The sequence below is a fragment of the Ursus arctos genome, unplaced genomic scaffold (genome assembly GCF_023065955.2).
Source record: "Ursus arctos isolate Adak ecotype North America unplaced genomic scaffold, UrsArc2.0 scaffold_3, whole genome shotgun sequence".
In the NCBI taxonomy this organism is placed as follows: domain Eukaryota; kingdom Metazoa; phylum Chordata; class Mammalia; order Carnivora; family Ursidae; genus Ursus; species Ursus arctos.
In genome coordinates, this window is record NW_026622985.1 from 66938230 (window position 1) to 66954808 (window position 16579).

Sequence of the window (16579 nt, forward strand, 5' to 3'; positions counted from 1 at the left end):
CTCCACTTAAAAAAAAAAAAAAAAAAAATCATACCTAAGACACTTACTGTTGGATTTTAAATAAGCAATACATATCCAATTTCCTCAATTATGCCCAAAATGATTTTCTTACCATGGTAAGTGAACTCTTTAATCCCCATCATCTCTTGCACCCATCGACCCACCTCCCCTCTGATAATTATCAGTTTGTACTCTATAGTTAAGAGTGTATTTCTTGGTTTGTCTGTCTCTCCTTTTTTTCCCCTTTGCTCATTTGTTCTGTTTAAATTCCATGTATGAGATCATACAGTATTTGTCTTTCTCTGACTTTGCTTTGCATTATATTACACTCTCTAGCTTCATCTGTGTTGTTACAGATGGAAAGATTTTGTCCCTTTTTATGGCTAAATAAGATTTCTTTTCTCTAAGTAGGTTCCACACCCACTGTAGAGCCCAACTTGGGGCTTCAACTCATGACCCCATGATCAACACCTGAGCTGAGATCAAGTATCAGATGCTTAACCAACTGAGCCACCCAGGCACTCCCTGAATAATATTTCATTGCATATCTATCTATCTACCACTTATCTATCTGTCTATCACTTACTATTTATCCATTCATCTACTGATGAACACTTGGGCTGCTTCCATAGTTTGACTATTGCAAATAATGCTGCTATAAACAGGGGTGCATATACCTGTTTGAATTAGTGGTTGTATATTTTTTGGTTAAATACCCAGTAGTGTCATTGCTAGATTGTAGGGCAGTTCTATTTTTAATTTTTTGAGGAACCTCCATACTCTTCCACAGTGATTGCACCAGTTTGCATTCCCATCTGCACAAGGGTCCTTTTTCTCCACATCTTTGCCTACCCCTGTTGTTTCTTTTGTCTTTGACTTTAGCTATTTTGACATGTGTGAGGTGATATCTCATTGTAGTTTTCATTTGCCTTTCCCTGAGGATGAGTGATATTGAGCATCTTTTCATGTGTCTATGGGTCATCTGTATGTCTTCTTTGGGGAAATGTCTATTCATGTCTTCCGCCCATTTTTAAATAAGATTTGTGGTTTTGGTGTTGAGTTGTATAAGTTCTTTATATATTTTGGATACTAACCCTTTAACAGATATGTCAGTTGCAAGTATCTTCTCCCATTCAGTGTAGCTTGTCTTTCTGTTTTGATCATTTCTTTTGCTGTGCAGAAACTTTTTATTTTGATGTAGTCCCAGTAGTTTATTTTTTGCTTTTCTCCCCTTGCCTTAGGAGACTTTTACCTAGAAAAATGTTGCTCTGGCCCATGTCAGAGAAATGACTGTCTATGCTCTTTTCTAGGGTTTTTATGGTTTCAAGTCTCACATTTAGGTCTTGAATCTATTTTGAGTTTAGTTTTGTGTTTGGTATGAGAAAGTGGTCCAGTTTCATTCTTTTGCATGTAGCTGCCCAATTTTCCTAAGACCATTTGTGGAAGAGACTGTCTTTTTCTTGTTGTATATAAATTCCTCCTTTGTTGAAGATTAATTGATCATATAATTGTGGGTTTACTTGTAGGTTTTCTATTCTATTCCATTGATCCATGTGCCTATATTTACGCCAGTACGCTGTTTGATTACCACAGCTTTGTATTATAACTTGGAAATATGGAATTGTGATACCTCCAGTTTTATTTTTCAAGACTGCTTTGGCTATTTGGGGTCTTTGTGGTTCCATACAAATTTTAGGATTATTCTAGTTCTGTGAAAAATGCTATTGGTATTTTGATAAGGATTGCATTAAATCTGTAGACTCCTTTGGGTAGTACAGAATTTTAACAATTCTGTCTTCCAACCCATGAGCATGGAATGTCTATCCATTTCTTTGTGTCATCTTCATTTTCTTTCATCAGTGTTTATTTATAAAGCTTCTCCTTCACTTCTGAATAACTTTGCGGGTAGATTATTCCTGGATGGCAGTACCTTATCTTTCAGCCCTTTGAACATAAAGTTTCTGCTGAAAAATCTGCTTATAGATTTACGGGAGTTCATTTGTATGCAGTAAGTTGTTTTCTGCTTGCTACTTTTAGTATTTTCTCCATTTTCCATTCTTTTTTGCTGCTCTGTGTTGAGTCTTCACGTTGACTGCTGCTTCTGCTGCTTCTAGTCTCATGCTGAATGCCTCTAGTGTATTTTTCAGTTCAGTTACATTTTTCAGCTCTGTGACTTGTACTTGGTACCTTGTCATATTTTCCACCTCTTTGTTGGAGGTCTCATGGTGTTAATTCATTCTTCTCTACAGTTTTGTAAGCATCTTCACGACCATTACTTTGAATTCTTTATCAGGTAAATTACTTACCTCTAAGTTTTATCTTTTTTTGTTTTGGTTTTTTTTTCATTTGGAACATATTCCTTCCTTTCTTCCTTTTATTTGACTCTCTGTGTTGGTTTCTATATAGCAGATGACACCTCAGCCTCTTCCTGTCTTGAAAGAGTGGCCTTGTGTAGGAGATGAAACTTGTTGTTCAACTCCATCTCAGTTCTTGGTTGTCTTTCAAACCTTTATGCTTGTCCAAGCAGCCTATTACATTTTTAATAGCTTCCAATAGTTGAGGAGGTACCAAGACCTGTCATTGTTCTGGTGGGGGATGATCTCAGCACCTAGATTCTAGGCTGGTGGGAAGCCAGACCTCCAGGCATCAGTTCTAAAAGTATGCAAATATATTATAGTCCTGTGTGACCACAAATGTAAGCCTCCACTGGCCATGAGAACCAGGCCATCTGGAGGTATCCTCTGGGTGGCAAAGTGATCAGGGCCCCAGACAAATGTATAAGGTCTTTTCTGGGTGATAGTAACGAGGTGGAGCAAGGCAGATGGAGAATGCAGGATGGTGTCCTCAGCCTGTGTTCCTTGAGAGAGCTTTGTATGACACTAATGTGTGCCAAGCCTGAAGGAGGTCCCTAAGGCCAAAGCCCCAGACCAAGCAAAGATGCCTCCTTCACAGAAAGACTGGGGAGTGTGCCTCAGTCTGTTGTCTGTGCATTGCCCTCAGGGTGGTAGCCTGCTAGTCTGCCAAGAACTGGCACTTGGAAGCACAACAGAGAGTGAGCTCAAAGATAGGGCCCACCTACAGAAGTCTCTGGAAAAGATTATAGTCAGCCCCAAGATGTGTGTTTAATTAATGCCACTCAAGCCATAGTCATGATAATTAGCTAATAATCTTCCTTCACAGGAAGACTGAGCTCCTAGGTCTGATGCCACCTGCTGTGTGCTCTGGGGGGCACAGCTGATTACAGTTCTGTGGGACCCGTGAGTGTAAGCCTTACTGGCCACCAGAGCCAGGGATGCAGTGATGTACCCTGGCAGCAGCTGCAAAAACAGAGATGCCAGACAGGGGGTATGAGCTCCTTTCTGGGTGACACTGACTATTACAGTGCCATAGAACAAGGAATACATGCTCCCTTGGCCTCCATAGCCAGGAGATCAAGTTTGCAGCCTATTTGATGTAATTATCGACACACTAAGGTTTAAATCTGTACTCCTATTTATTTTGTTTGTCCCATCTCTTCATTATAGCTTTTGTCCTCTTTCTCCCATCTTTTGGATTAAATGAATTTATGATTTTATCTTATCATCCCTATTGGCTTATTGGCTTTAACTCTTTTGTTATTTCAGTGGTTGCTTTAGGATTTAATGTATGTATCTTTAACAGTCTACCTTCAAGTATTTCACCACTTCTATATAATACAAAACCCTTAAAATAGGATATATTTCCATTTCTCTAATTTCATCCTTGGTGCTATTATTGTCACACTTTTTTTTTTTTTACGTATAAACCACATTCCGTATGATTCTTGTTTAAATGGATGTATTAGTTTGCTAAGACTGCTTTGTAACAGAATACTGCAAATTGCGTGACTTAAATGCATTTTGTCACAGTTCTAGAGGCTAAAAATCTGGGATCAAGGTATCTACAGGGTTGGTAGTTTTGAGGGCTGTGAAGGAAAATCTGTTCATGCCTTTATTCTAGCTACTGGTTGTTGGCAACCTTTGTATTGTTTGGCTTGTACAATCATCACCCCTCTGCCTTCACACGACATTCTCTGTGTGTGTGTGTATTTCTAAGCCAGAATTTCTCCTTTTTATAAGAATATTACAACCATACTGAATTCGGACCCACCCTCATGACCTTATTTTTAACTCGATTATCTCTGTAAAGACCCCATATCCAAATAAAGTAATATACCAGAGGTCAGGACCCTAACATATTTTTTCAAGAAGGAATAGGACAGAATTCAGCCCATAATAGTGGTCAGTTGTCTTTTAGAGTTTAAATAATAAAGAAAAAAAACATCACTTCCTGTATTCTGCATCATTTTGTGTAGATCTGTATTTCCACCTGGTTGAAGCACTTCTTAACATTTCTTAAAACGTAAATTAGTTGATGTTGAATCCTTCAAACTTTTGAATGTCTGAAAAATATTCTGTATTTTTGAAAGATATTTTTCCTTGGTGACAAATTATCTTTCAGTTAAAAATCTGGTTGCTTTTTAACAATTTTTATCTGTTTTGATTTTGATTTTGTGTATGTGTTGGGGGGGCGTTGATTACCATGTCCCTTGGTGTAATTTTGTTTCTTGAGCTTCTTGGATTTGTGGATTTATAGCTTTTATCAAATTTTGAAAATTTTAGGCCGTTATTTCTTTAATCTCCCTGCCTTGTGGGAGGGACTCCAATTATGCTTGTATTTGGCTACTTGATATTATCTCATTGCTCACTGATGTTCTTTCAACTTAAAAAATTCTTTTCATATTTAATTTCGGATAGTTCCTATTGTTGTGTCTTCAATTTAATTATTCTTCTGCAGTATCTAATTCCATCTAGTATGTGTTTCATATACTACGTGGTAGTATCCATCTCTAGAAGTTAGATTTGGTATTTTTTAAGTATGTTCTATGTCTCTAAACTTCCTGTACATACAGAATAGAGTCATACTGTGCCTATTTTAATGTCCTTGTTTCCTAATTTTAACATCTATGTAAGTTCAGGGTTGGTCTTTGTTGACTATGGCCGGTTATTTCTTTACTGGATATCTAACGATTTTTACCTTGTTGGGTGCTGGACGGTATTGTATTGCTTTGAATATTCTTGAGCTTTGTTCTGGGATGTAGTTGAATTACCTGGAGACACTTTGATCTTTTTGGGTCTGTTAGGTGGGACTGTACCATTGTTCAGTCTAAGGCTAAATATTTTCCAGCACTCAGGTAAGACTCTTCTGTGTATTCTACTTAATGCACTAAAATGGCTGGTGGGGACAGGGACTGTTCTCATCTTACGTGAGTGCCAGGCACTGTAACACTGACTCCTTTCGAGTGCAGTTCGAGTCTCATGTAGTTTTCTTGCACATATCATGTACTGACCAGTACTCAGCTGAGTACTCAAGGAGGACTCTTTGCCCTCCAGTACTCCAGAGTTTTCCCTCTGTGCAGCTATCACATAATTGGTCTGTTCTCTGAACCCTAGCTGCCTTGGTTTAGGACTCTCAGCTCTACCTCCACAACTCAGGGAATCAGCAGGACTTTGCCTGGGATTCCCTCTCTGTGTCATGTCTTAGAAACTCTCCGAAGGCCAAATGCTGGTGCAAGAGTAGGGCTCAACTGATTTGTTTTCAGTCTTTAAGTGTCTTGTAAACAAACATTCTGTCCGCTTTTTATTGCTTTAGGTAGGAGAAAGATCAATCTGGTCCTTGTTACTCCATCTTGGCTGGAAGTGAAAATCTCTTCTTGTTTTAACATTAGTTATATATAGCATTCTGGAACTGTGGAAGTCTGATTCTACTACTGAACTCATATATAGCAGTTCTTTTGCCTTCCCCAATGACTTTACAGTTTAAAGTTTATGGCTCTCTATATAAACAAATGGTTATCATATTTCAGCAGTCCCTAAAGGATACCTCTAATGTGTGTCTTGAGGAAATAAAAAAAAATCACGTATGAAGCCAAATGCATTTTAAAAGTATAGGTCCTGATGGCACAGGAATTCTTTGCAGTGATAAGCTAAGAACAGCTGTTTTACTATAAAGCAAACATTTGTCCACTTGTTTACTCCTTTCAGAAGTAGAGATAATGGTAATAGTTGGCATTTTTTCATCAAAATTCAAAGGACTCATGAAAGTTGAATCTCTGGAACTTTTCAATAATAATGGCAAACATTTCTTTAGCACTCACTATATAACAGGCACTGTGCTTAAGTGTTTTAAATACTTCTTAACTAGACGTTACAACTGTCCTATGAAATACGGTCCATTACTAACCCCATCATATAGATAAGAAAACAGGCTCAGAGTTGAAACCCTAGGTTGAAATAAGATTCTATTCTTTTATTCAAGATGTAGTTCATGAGTACTTCATGTACTAGGCACTCTTCTCAGTGCTAGGAATATAGCAGCAGAGTGAAAAATTTACACCGTAACACATTCTCTTTATAACATTAAAAATGCAATCTGTAACAAATTTTGGTGCCTAAGGTTTTATCAAAAGTAGAATGGAAAACATGAATTTGTCATTAAGAAAAAAAAATCTAGGAAACATTTTAAGTAGTTTCATCTACTAACTTTTAACTGTCTCAAAAGCCCAAATCTTACAGCTATCTGGAAATCTTTGCAGTCTACTAAAGTCTGTTGATTACAACAATAGATAAAAACCAGTGTTATTTTGATCTGTACCACATTGTCAACTAAATGCTCAAACATTTCCATGGAATATTTGCTTTTGAACAGAAATTTCTTACCAACTTGTTCATAGAATACACAGTTGCTACTTTAGGATTGTAAAGGCAGTGCTTTTCCTTTGTAAGATCTTCAAGTCTCAAAACAAAACAGAACTATGCATACCTCTACAGCAGGTACAATGTCTATTCCAACAGTTAGAAATTCTTCAAACTTCAGAAATGGGTTAAAGCAGCTGCCAACATCAAGTAATCTGATCTTTCCTGAGGTCTGTAGCAACCTAAAAATAGATGATTTTCAGTTCACCTTTTATAGGATAAAACAAAGTGTAAGAAAAAAATTCAAGTATTTGAGAGAAAAATCATATAAATCATTGGCTAAATTTTTCGTCTCAAGATCCCTTTACACATTTAAAAATTACTAAGGGCCCTAAAGACCTTTCATATATGTGGGTTATAGGTACCAATACTATATCTGAAATTAAAATTAGTTAACAGTGAATATTTGTTTAACATGCTGCAGGATTTTTAAAAATGTAAATTATACTTTTAAAATGAAAAATCTAGATTAGAAAGATAATAAAAAGTGAGGAATTGTTTAACATTTTTAAGTGTCTTTAATGCCTGCTTTAATAGAGGACAGATGAATTCTCATATGGGCTTTTGTGTACAGGCTGTTGTAACATTACATGCCATGTAGTTTGGAAAACTCCACTCTACACTCATGAGAGAGTACATAAAGACAAATGACATCTTAGTATTACGAAAATAATTTTTCACCACAGAGATCTTGGAAGGTTCTCAAATCCCCAGACCACACTTTGAAAACTGTCCTTGTAGAATGCATTCACAAATCAAATCTCATTAGTCAATATAACAATGTCCTTGGACTTTAATTTTCTCAGTAATTTAAAGGAACCAAAAGAACATCATAAATAGTATTTTTAAACTTACGAAAAATTTTTATTATGTGCAAGAGCTTTCCTCATGTCCAAAAATAGTCATTTCTGGTCTTGTGCACCTTCTTTTTTCTACTATTGTATCAACTACTATCGATCTCCGTAGCAGCAAGTAAGGATAAAGGAAACTGGATTTTATTGGACCCAAGCCTGTAGTCCTACTGTTCAGATAGTAAAGCAATAATAAACTTCAGACATATTGCATTTCCTCTGATAATTTCCTTTAAAAAATTTATGAGAACATATTGGAAAAATAAAGGAAAGAAAATATAGGTGAATGTGTAAAAATAGAATCTTGGTTCTCTGAAGTATAAAGGGCAGAGAGAACCTGTCCAGCTTCTCTTTCTTACGCCTTGGCTACCATTTTCCTTTGGATCCACTGGGAGATGTTCAACTACAGACAGAAGGTTAAGGTCCTGAAAAAGGCACTGTAAGTGAAAATAACAAAGTTGATTTTTTTCAGAAAAGGAATGCAATAAATAGGGGTTATATTTTTTACGAAGAGCACAATGCCTAACATTTTATAGACATGACCACCATCACCATTTGATTATGAATGATAGAGTATATGGGAGGGTATAATATGATAAAAACAATATGAAGTAATTAAGAACTCATCAGAAGAGCCATGAGGGTATAAGGAAATAACTCAAGAGGGACTTCACTTTCCGTCAGTACCTCTGACAATGACCTCTAGATGAATGTCCATTATTGAGAGGAATAGCTAGCAACTCTGCCAGTGCAAAGAGCCACTTCAAGAGGTAATTTCCAGTACTGCAGCCACTCAGGAAGCAGCTTAATATGTAGTATGGGTGATGCATTTAACAAAAAAAGATCTGTAAAGTTGACACTTGGAAGTGTCACGATACACTAGGTCCCAAGGAAGAAAGATGCCAGCAAACTTATGTGGCACAGGTTCCAAGCTGCTAAGTAGAGCAAAAGATCTAGGATAGGGGCCATAGACATGCCTGGCATTTAGCTAACATTTGCTGCTGAATACAAATTTGAATACCTAAATCATAACCAGTTAGAATAAATGAATATCTGTAACAATAACATATACACTATTAGATAATCCTAGCCTCAAGTAAGGATTACAGGGACTAAGAACAAGAGTTCTGGAATCAGAGACATGAGGATCAAAACCTGTTTCTGTCCTTTACCTGTGTAATATGGGGACAGTTATGTGCCCACACTTATAGTTGTTTCCAGGATTAAATAAAATAATGCATTTATAACTTTTGACCAATATTTGCTACATGGCAAGTGCTCAAAAGTGGTAAATATTGTTAGCTGTTAATGTTATGGATGGAATTTTTTTGTGGTTAATCCAGTAATGATCTTCCTGAACACAGCAAAAGCAGAATTTGCCTCAAATTATATACTAGTAGATTCTGTTGAACTGTCTAGCAAATTCCTGACAGTCTCTTCAAAAGTGCTTCTTGTAAATTAGATTTTCTATCTAGATGGAGTATTCTAAATCATTCAAGTTAACATTATGATACGATCACTAATAACAGTATCATGGGATTTATTCTCACTATGTACCCAAGTCTGTTTCAGATTCTTTGGTTCAGCTCCTTAATTTTTTATTTGCATCAAATACATATTTGTGATCACAAAGTGAAGATCCAAGTAATTACCATCCAGGTCAAGAAATGAAACACTCCTTATACCCTGGGAGCATGACCCTCCCTGATGACATCCTTCATCCATCCTTTCATGGTAATCATTCTCTTCATTTCCTTTTATAGTCTTACTACCTAAGACCACATGCCTAAACAATACAGTTTTTCTTTTTTTGAGAGAGGGTGAGAGAGAATTTTTTTTTTTTTTTTTAAGATTTTATTTGACAGAGAGTGAAACAGAGCATGAACAAGGGGAGGAGCAAAGGAAGAGGGAGAAACAGGCTTCCCGGTGAGCCGGAAGCCTGACACAGGGCTCGATCCCAGGACCCTGGGATCATCACCTGAGTTGAAGGCAGATGCTTAACTGACTAAGCCACCCAGGCGCCCCCCTAAACAATACAGTTTTATAGTATATTTTGCTTCTGTGACATTCTTTCATTTAATACTGTTTTTAAGAGTCACCTGCACTTCTACAGTTAATTAACATTCATTGCTATATAGCAATAGCTTCATATACTATATCCCCTTGGGATTTATGACAAGAATGACACTAAGTGTAAAGATCATTTTGGGAGAATTCACAGCTTTACCATGCTCAGTCTTCTAATCCATGGACACGACATAGTTCTCCCTCTATTTAGCTTTTTTAAATTGTCTCCTATATCTTTTGTTGGACTTCTATTTCTTGGTATCTCATTTTTTGATGGTATTATCATTTTCTCCTTATGGATAAGTGCTACTTTTAAAAATATCATTGCTGGTTACATAAAGGAGGTTCAAAAATTAAAATGTTAAAGGTTAGAGACAGAGAAAAGGAGCAAGAGAGAAGCAAAAAGTTATGTACAAGAGAAATCCTGTAAGGCTATCAGCTGATTTTTCAGCAGAAACTTTGCAAGACAGAGAAGAGAGTAGCATGATATATTCAAAGAACAGAAAGGAAAAAAAAACCTACTACGAAGACTACTCTAGACAGCAAGATTGTTCAGAATTAAAGGAGTGATTTTCTCAAATAAAAATTAATCACCACTAAACCAGCCTTATAAGAAATGTTAAAGGGGGGCGTTAAGATGGCGGAAGAGTAGGGGACCCCTTTTTCAGCCCGTCCCCTGAGTCGAGCTGGATAGGTACCAGACCAGCCCGAACATCCACGGAATCAGCCTGAGACGCAGGAAGATACATCTGGATCTCTACAAATGAACATCTCCAGTGCTGAGTATTGAGGTACGAAGCAGGAAGCCGTGAAACCACGCACAGATATTGGAAGATAAACGGAAGGGGGAGGGAGCTGCCGTGTCCGGACGCCGGGAAGCGGTAGCCACCTGCACTGGGGAGCGGGCGGACTCACTGACAGCACCTGCGAGAGAGCGGACTGAGACCGGTGAGCTAGGAGCAAGCGCGGGGCGGCTGGCGGCGTTAGAAACACAAAGGACAGAGACGCACCAACCCTGGAAGTGAGGGCTGGGTCCCACTGGGTGGTGGGGCGCGCATCCCGGGATGCTGCAGGGTTGAGCAGCACCAACAGTAACAGAGTTAAAGTGGCGAGAACATCAGTGGAGAATGGGCCGCAATCCCTCTGTTCTGTGACAGAGGCTGAGATTCGGCCACTGCTGCTCTCTCAGAAGAGGCACAGCAAACCGCCAGGGAAAGCCGCCAGAGAACAAAAGCCTGGAAACACCGGCTCACAGCGTGCCCATCCCCATCCCCCCTCGCAGGGGACACGGAGACTCTACCCAAACAGGGTTGCCTGAGTATCGGCGCGGCAGGCCCCTCCTCCAGAAGGCAGACTGAAAAATCAAGAAGCCCACATCCTGGGGCGCCTGGGCAGCGCAGTCATTAAGCACCTGTCTTCCAGTTAGGGCGTGATCCCAGCGTTCCCGAAAGGAGTCCCTCATCAGGCTCCTCTGCTGGGAGCCTGCTTCTTCCTCTCCCACTCCCCTGCTTGTGTTCCCTCTCTGCCACATAAATAAAATCTTTAAAGAAGAAGCCCACATCCCTAAGATCCCTATAAAACAAGGGCGCATGGCCTGGGTCCCAGTCAATAATTTGGGCTCTGGACAACCCCGCAACCTCTCCTCATCAGAATGACGAGGAGGAGAAGTCCCCCCCCATCAAAGAAAAGACAATGAGTCTGTGGCCTCTGCCACAGAACTAATGGATATGGATGTAATCAAATTATCAGAAATGGAATTCAGAGCAACAATGGTCAAGATGATGAGTAGACCTGAAAAAAGTATTAACGAAAATGTTACTGAGAATATAGAATCCCTAAGGGCGGAAATGAGAGCGAATCTGACAGAAATTAAAAATTCTATGAGCCAAATGCAGTCAAAACTAGAGGCTCTGACGGCCAGGGTCACCGAGGCAGAGGAACGTATTAGCGAATTGGAGGATGGGTTAGTAGAAGAAAAAACGAAAACAGAAGCTGGACTTAAAAAAATCCACGCCCACGAATGTAGGTTACGGGAGATTACTGACTCAATGAAATGATCCAATATCAGAAATCATCGGCATCCCCGAGGGGGTGGAGAAAAACAGAGGTCTAGAAGAGATATTTGAACAAATTGTAGCTGAAAACGTCCCTAATCTAGCAAGGGAAACAAACATTCGTGTCCAAGAGGCAGAGAGGACCCCACCCAAGCTCAACCACGACAAACCTACGCCACGTCACGTCATAGTGCATTTCGCAAATATTAGATCCAAGGATACGGTATTGAAAGCGACCAGGGCAAAGAAATTTCTCACGTACCAAGGCAAAGGTATCAGAATTATATCAGACCTGTCTACACAGACCTGGAATGAGAGAAAGGGTTGGGGGGGGGGCATTTTTAAAGCTTTTTCAGAGAAAAACATGCAGCCAAGGATCCTTTATCCAGCAAGGCTGTCATTCAGAATTGATGGAGAAATAAAGACGTTCCAGAATCGCCAGTCATTAACCAATTTTGTAACCACGAAACCAGCCCTACAGGAGATATTAAGGGAGGTTCTATAAAGGTAAAAAGGCCCCAAGAGTGATACAGAGCAGAAAGTCACAACCAATACAAACAAAGACTTTACTGGCAACATGGCATCATTAAAATTCTCTCTCTCAGTATTCAGTCTCAATGTGAATGGCTTAAATGCTCCCATAAACGCCACAGGGTTGCAGATTGGATAAAAAGAAATGACCCATTTGCTGCCTACAAGAGACTCATTTTGAACCCAAAGATACATTCAGACTGTCAGTAAAGGGATGGAGTACCATCTTTCACGCAAATGGACCTCAAAAGAAAGCTGGGGTGGCAATTCTCATATCAGATAGATTGGATTTTAAACTAAGGACTATAGTTAGAGACACAGAAAGGCACTATATTATTCTTAAAGGATATATCCAACAAGTGGATATGACAATTATAAATATATATGCCCCCAAGAGGGGAGCAGCAAGATACACAAGCCAACTCTTAACCAGAATAAAGAGACATATAGATAAAAATACATTAATAGTAGGGGACCTCAACACCCCACTATCAGAAATAGACAGAACACCATGGCAAAAACTAAGCAAAGAATCAAAGGCTTTGAATGCCATACTCCACGAGTTGGACCTCATAGGTATATATAGAACACTACACCCCAGAACCAAAGAATACTCATTCTATTCTAATGCCCATGGAACATTCTCAAGAATAGACCATGTTCTGGGACACAAAACAGGTCTCAACCGATACCAAAAGATTGAAATTATCCCCTGCATATTCTCAGACCACAACGCTCTGAAATTGGAACTCAACCACAAGGAAAAATTTGGAAGAAACTCAAACACTTGGAGACTAAAACCATCCTGCTCAGGAATGATTTGATAAACCAGGGAATCAAAAATCAATTTAAACAATTTATGGAGACCAACGAGAATGAAAACACAACGGTCCAAAACCTATGGGATACTGCAAAGGCAGTCCTAAGGGGGAAATACATAGCCATCCAAGCCTCACTCAAAAGAATAGAAAAATCTAAAATGCAGTTTTTATATTCTCAACTCAAGTAGCTGGAACAGCAACAGAGGGACAGGCCTAATCCACTCACGAGGAAGCAGTTGACCAAGATGAGAGCAGAAATCAATGAATTAGAAACCAGAAGTACAGTAGAGCAGATCAACAGGACTAGAAGCTGGTTCTTGGAGAGAATCAATAAAATTGACAGACCACTGGCAAGACTTAACCAAAAGAAAAGAGAAAGGACCCAAATTATTAAAATTATGAATGAAAAAGGAGAGGTCACTACCAACATCAATGAAATTCGAAGATTAGAAACTATTATCAACAGCTATATGCCAAACAATCTGGAAGAGATGGAGGCCTTCCTGGAAACCTATAAACTACCAAGACTGAAACAGGAAGAAATTGATTTCTTAAACAGGCCAATTAATTATGAAGAGATTGAGTCAGTGATAAACAACCTTCCCAATAACAAAACTCCAGGCCCGGACGGTTTTCCTGGGGAATTCTACCAAACATTCAAAGAAGAAATAATACCTATTCTCCTAAAGCTATTTCAACAAATAGAAACAGAAGGAAAGCTACCAAACTCATTCTATGAGGCCAATATTACCTTGATCCCCAAACCAGGCAAAGACCCCATCAAAAAGGAGAATTACAGACCGATATCCCTAATGAATATGGACGCCAAAATCCTCAACAAGATCCTTGCTAATAGAATCCAACAGTACATTAAAAGAATTATCCATCATGACCAAGTGGGATTCATACCTGGGATTCAAGTGTGGTTCAACATTCGCAAATCGATCAGCGTGATACATCATATCAACAAGAAAAGACTCAGGAACCATATGATCCTCTCAATTGATGCCGAAAAAGCATTTGACAAAATACAGTATCCTTTCCTGATTAAAACCCTTCAGAGTGTAGGAATAGAGGGTACATTTCTCAATCTCATAAAAGCCATCTATGAAAAGCCTACTGCAAATATTATTCTCAATGGGGAAAAGCTGGAAGCCTTTCCCTTAAGGTCAGGAACACGACAAGGATGCCCACTCTCGCCACTATTATTCAACATAGTACTAGAAGTCCTTGCAACAGCAATCAGATGACAAAAAGGGATCAAAGGTATCCAAATCGGCAAAGAAGAAGTCAAAATGTCTCTCTTCGCAGATGACATGATACTCTATATGGAAAACCCAAAAGAATCCACTCCCAAAGTATTAGAAGTTATAGAGCAATTCAGTAATGTGGCGGGATACAAAAATCAATGCTCAGAAATCAGTTGCATTTCTATACACGAATAACGAGGCTGAAGAAAGAGAAATTAGGGAATCCATCCCATTTACAATAGCACCAAAAACCATACGTTACCATGGAATTAACTTAACCAGAGATGTAAAGGACCTATATTCTAGAAACTATAAATCACTCTTGAAAGACATTGAGGAAGACATAAAAAGATGGAAAAATATTCCATGCTCATGGATTGGTAGAATTAACATAGTTAAAATGTCCATGCTACCCAGAGCAATCTACACTTTCAATGCTATCCCAATCAAAATACCGAGGACATTTTTCAAAGAACTGGAACAAATAGTCCTTAAATTTGTATGGAAACAGAAAAGGCCCCGAATCTCCAAGGAACTGTTGAAAAGGAAAAACAAAGCTAGGGGCATCACAATGCTGGATTTCGAGCTGTACTACAAAGCTGTGATCAGAAAGACAGCATGGTACTGGCACAAAAACAGACACATAGACCAATGGAACAGAATAGAGAACCCAGAAGTGGACCCTCGGCTCTTTGGGCAACTAATCTTTGATAAAGCAGGAAAAAACATCCAGTGGAAAAAAGACAGTCTATTCAATAAATGGTGCTGGGAAAATTGGAAAGCTACATGCAAAAGAATGAAACTTGACCACTCTCTCACACCATACACAAAAATAAACTCCAAATGGATGAAAGACCTCGATGTGAGACAGGAATCCATCAAAATTCTAGAGGAGAACATAGGCAGCAACCTCTACGACATCGGCCAAAGCAACCTTTTTCATGACACATCTCCAAAGGCAAGAGAAACAAAAGATAAAATGAACTTATGGGACTTCATCAAGATAAAAAGCTTCTGCACAGCCAAGGAAACAGTCAAAAAAACTAAGAGGCAGCCCACGGAATGGGAGAATATATTTGCAAATGACACTACAGATAAAGGACTGGTATCCAAGATCTACAAAGAACTTCTCAAACTCAATACACGAGAAACAAATAAATAAAAAAAATGGGCAGAAGATATGAACAGACACTTTTCTAATGAAGACATACAAATGGATAACAGACACATGAAAAAATGTTCAACATCATTAGCCATCAGGGAAATTCAAATCAAAACCACACTGAGATACCACTTTACGCCAGTTAGAATGGCAAAAATAGACAAGGCAAGAAACAACAATTGTTGGAGAGGATGTGGAGAAAGGGGATCCCTCCTACATTGTTGGTGGGAATGCAAGTTGGTACAGCCAGTCTGGAAAACAGTGTGGAGGTCCCTTAAAAAGTTAAAAATTGAGCTACCCTATGACCCAGCCATTGCACTACTGGGTGTTTACCCCAAAGATACAGACGTAGTGAAGAGAAGGGCCATATGCACCCCAATGTTCATAGCAGCAATGTCCACAATAGCTAAATCGTGGAAGGAGCCGAGATGCCCTTCAACAGATGACTGGATTAAGAAGTTGTGGTCCATATATACAATGGAATATTACTCAGCTATCAGAAAGAACGAATTCTCAACTTTTGCTGCAACATGGACGGCACTGGAGGAGATAATGCTAAGTGAAATAAGTCAAGCAGAGAAAGACAACTATCATATGATTTTTCGCATCTATGGAACATAAGAACTAGGATGATCGGTAGGGGAAAAAAGAGATAAAGAAAGGGGGGGTAATCAGAAGGGGGAATGAAACATGAGAGACTATGGACTATGAGAAACAAACTGAGGGCCTCAGAGGGGAGGGGGGTGGGGGAATGGGATAGGCCGGTGATGGGTAGTAAGGAGGGCACGTATTGCATGGTGCACTGGGTGTTATACGCAGCTAATGAATCATCGAGCTTTACATCGGAAACCGGGGATGTACTGTATGGTGACTAACATAATATAATAAAAAATCATTAAAAAAAAAAAGAAATGTTAAAGGGACTTCAAGTGAGGGGGGAGAAGGCCATAAGTAGAAGAAAATTATCAATAAAAAGATGTAAAATATGACAACATACATAATGTGGAGGGGGTAGTAAAAAGTTCTTTTAAACTGTGTTCAAACTTAAGTGACCATCAACTTAGGACTGA

General features: G+C 38.9%; 1 protein-coding gene across 1 annotated transcript in view; it reads right to left on the reverse strand.

The window, feature by feature from the left end:
• BMT2 (base methyltransferase of 25S rRNA 2 homolog) overlaps positions 1–16579 on the reverse strand; it is a 93018-nt gene that overhangs the window by 13707 nt on the left and 62732 nt on the right. The window contains exon 4 of the mRNA XM_026509608.4: positions 6841–6955. Within this exon, the coding sequence (XP_026365393.1) occupies positions 6841–6955 (115 nt within the window). The remainder of the gene's footprint in view (positions 1–6840; positions 6956–16579) is intronic.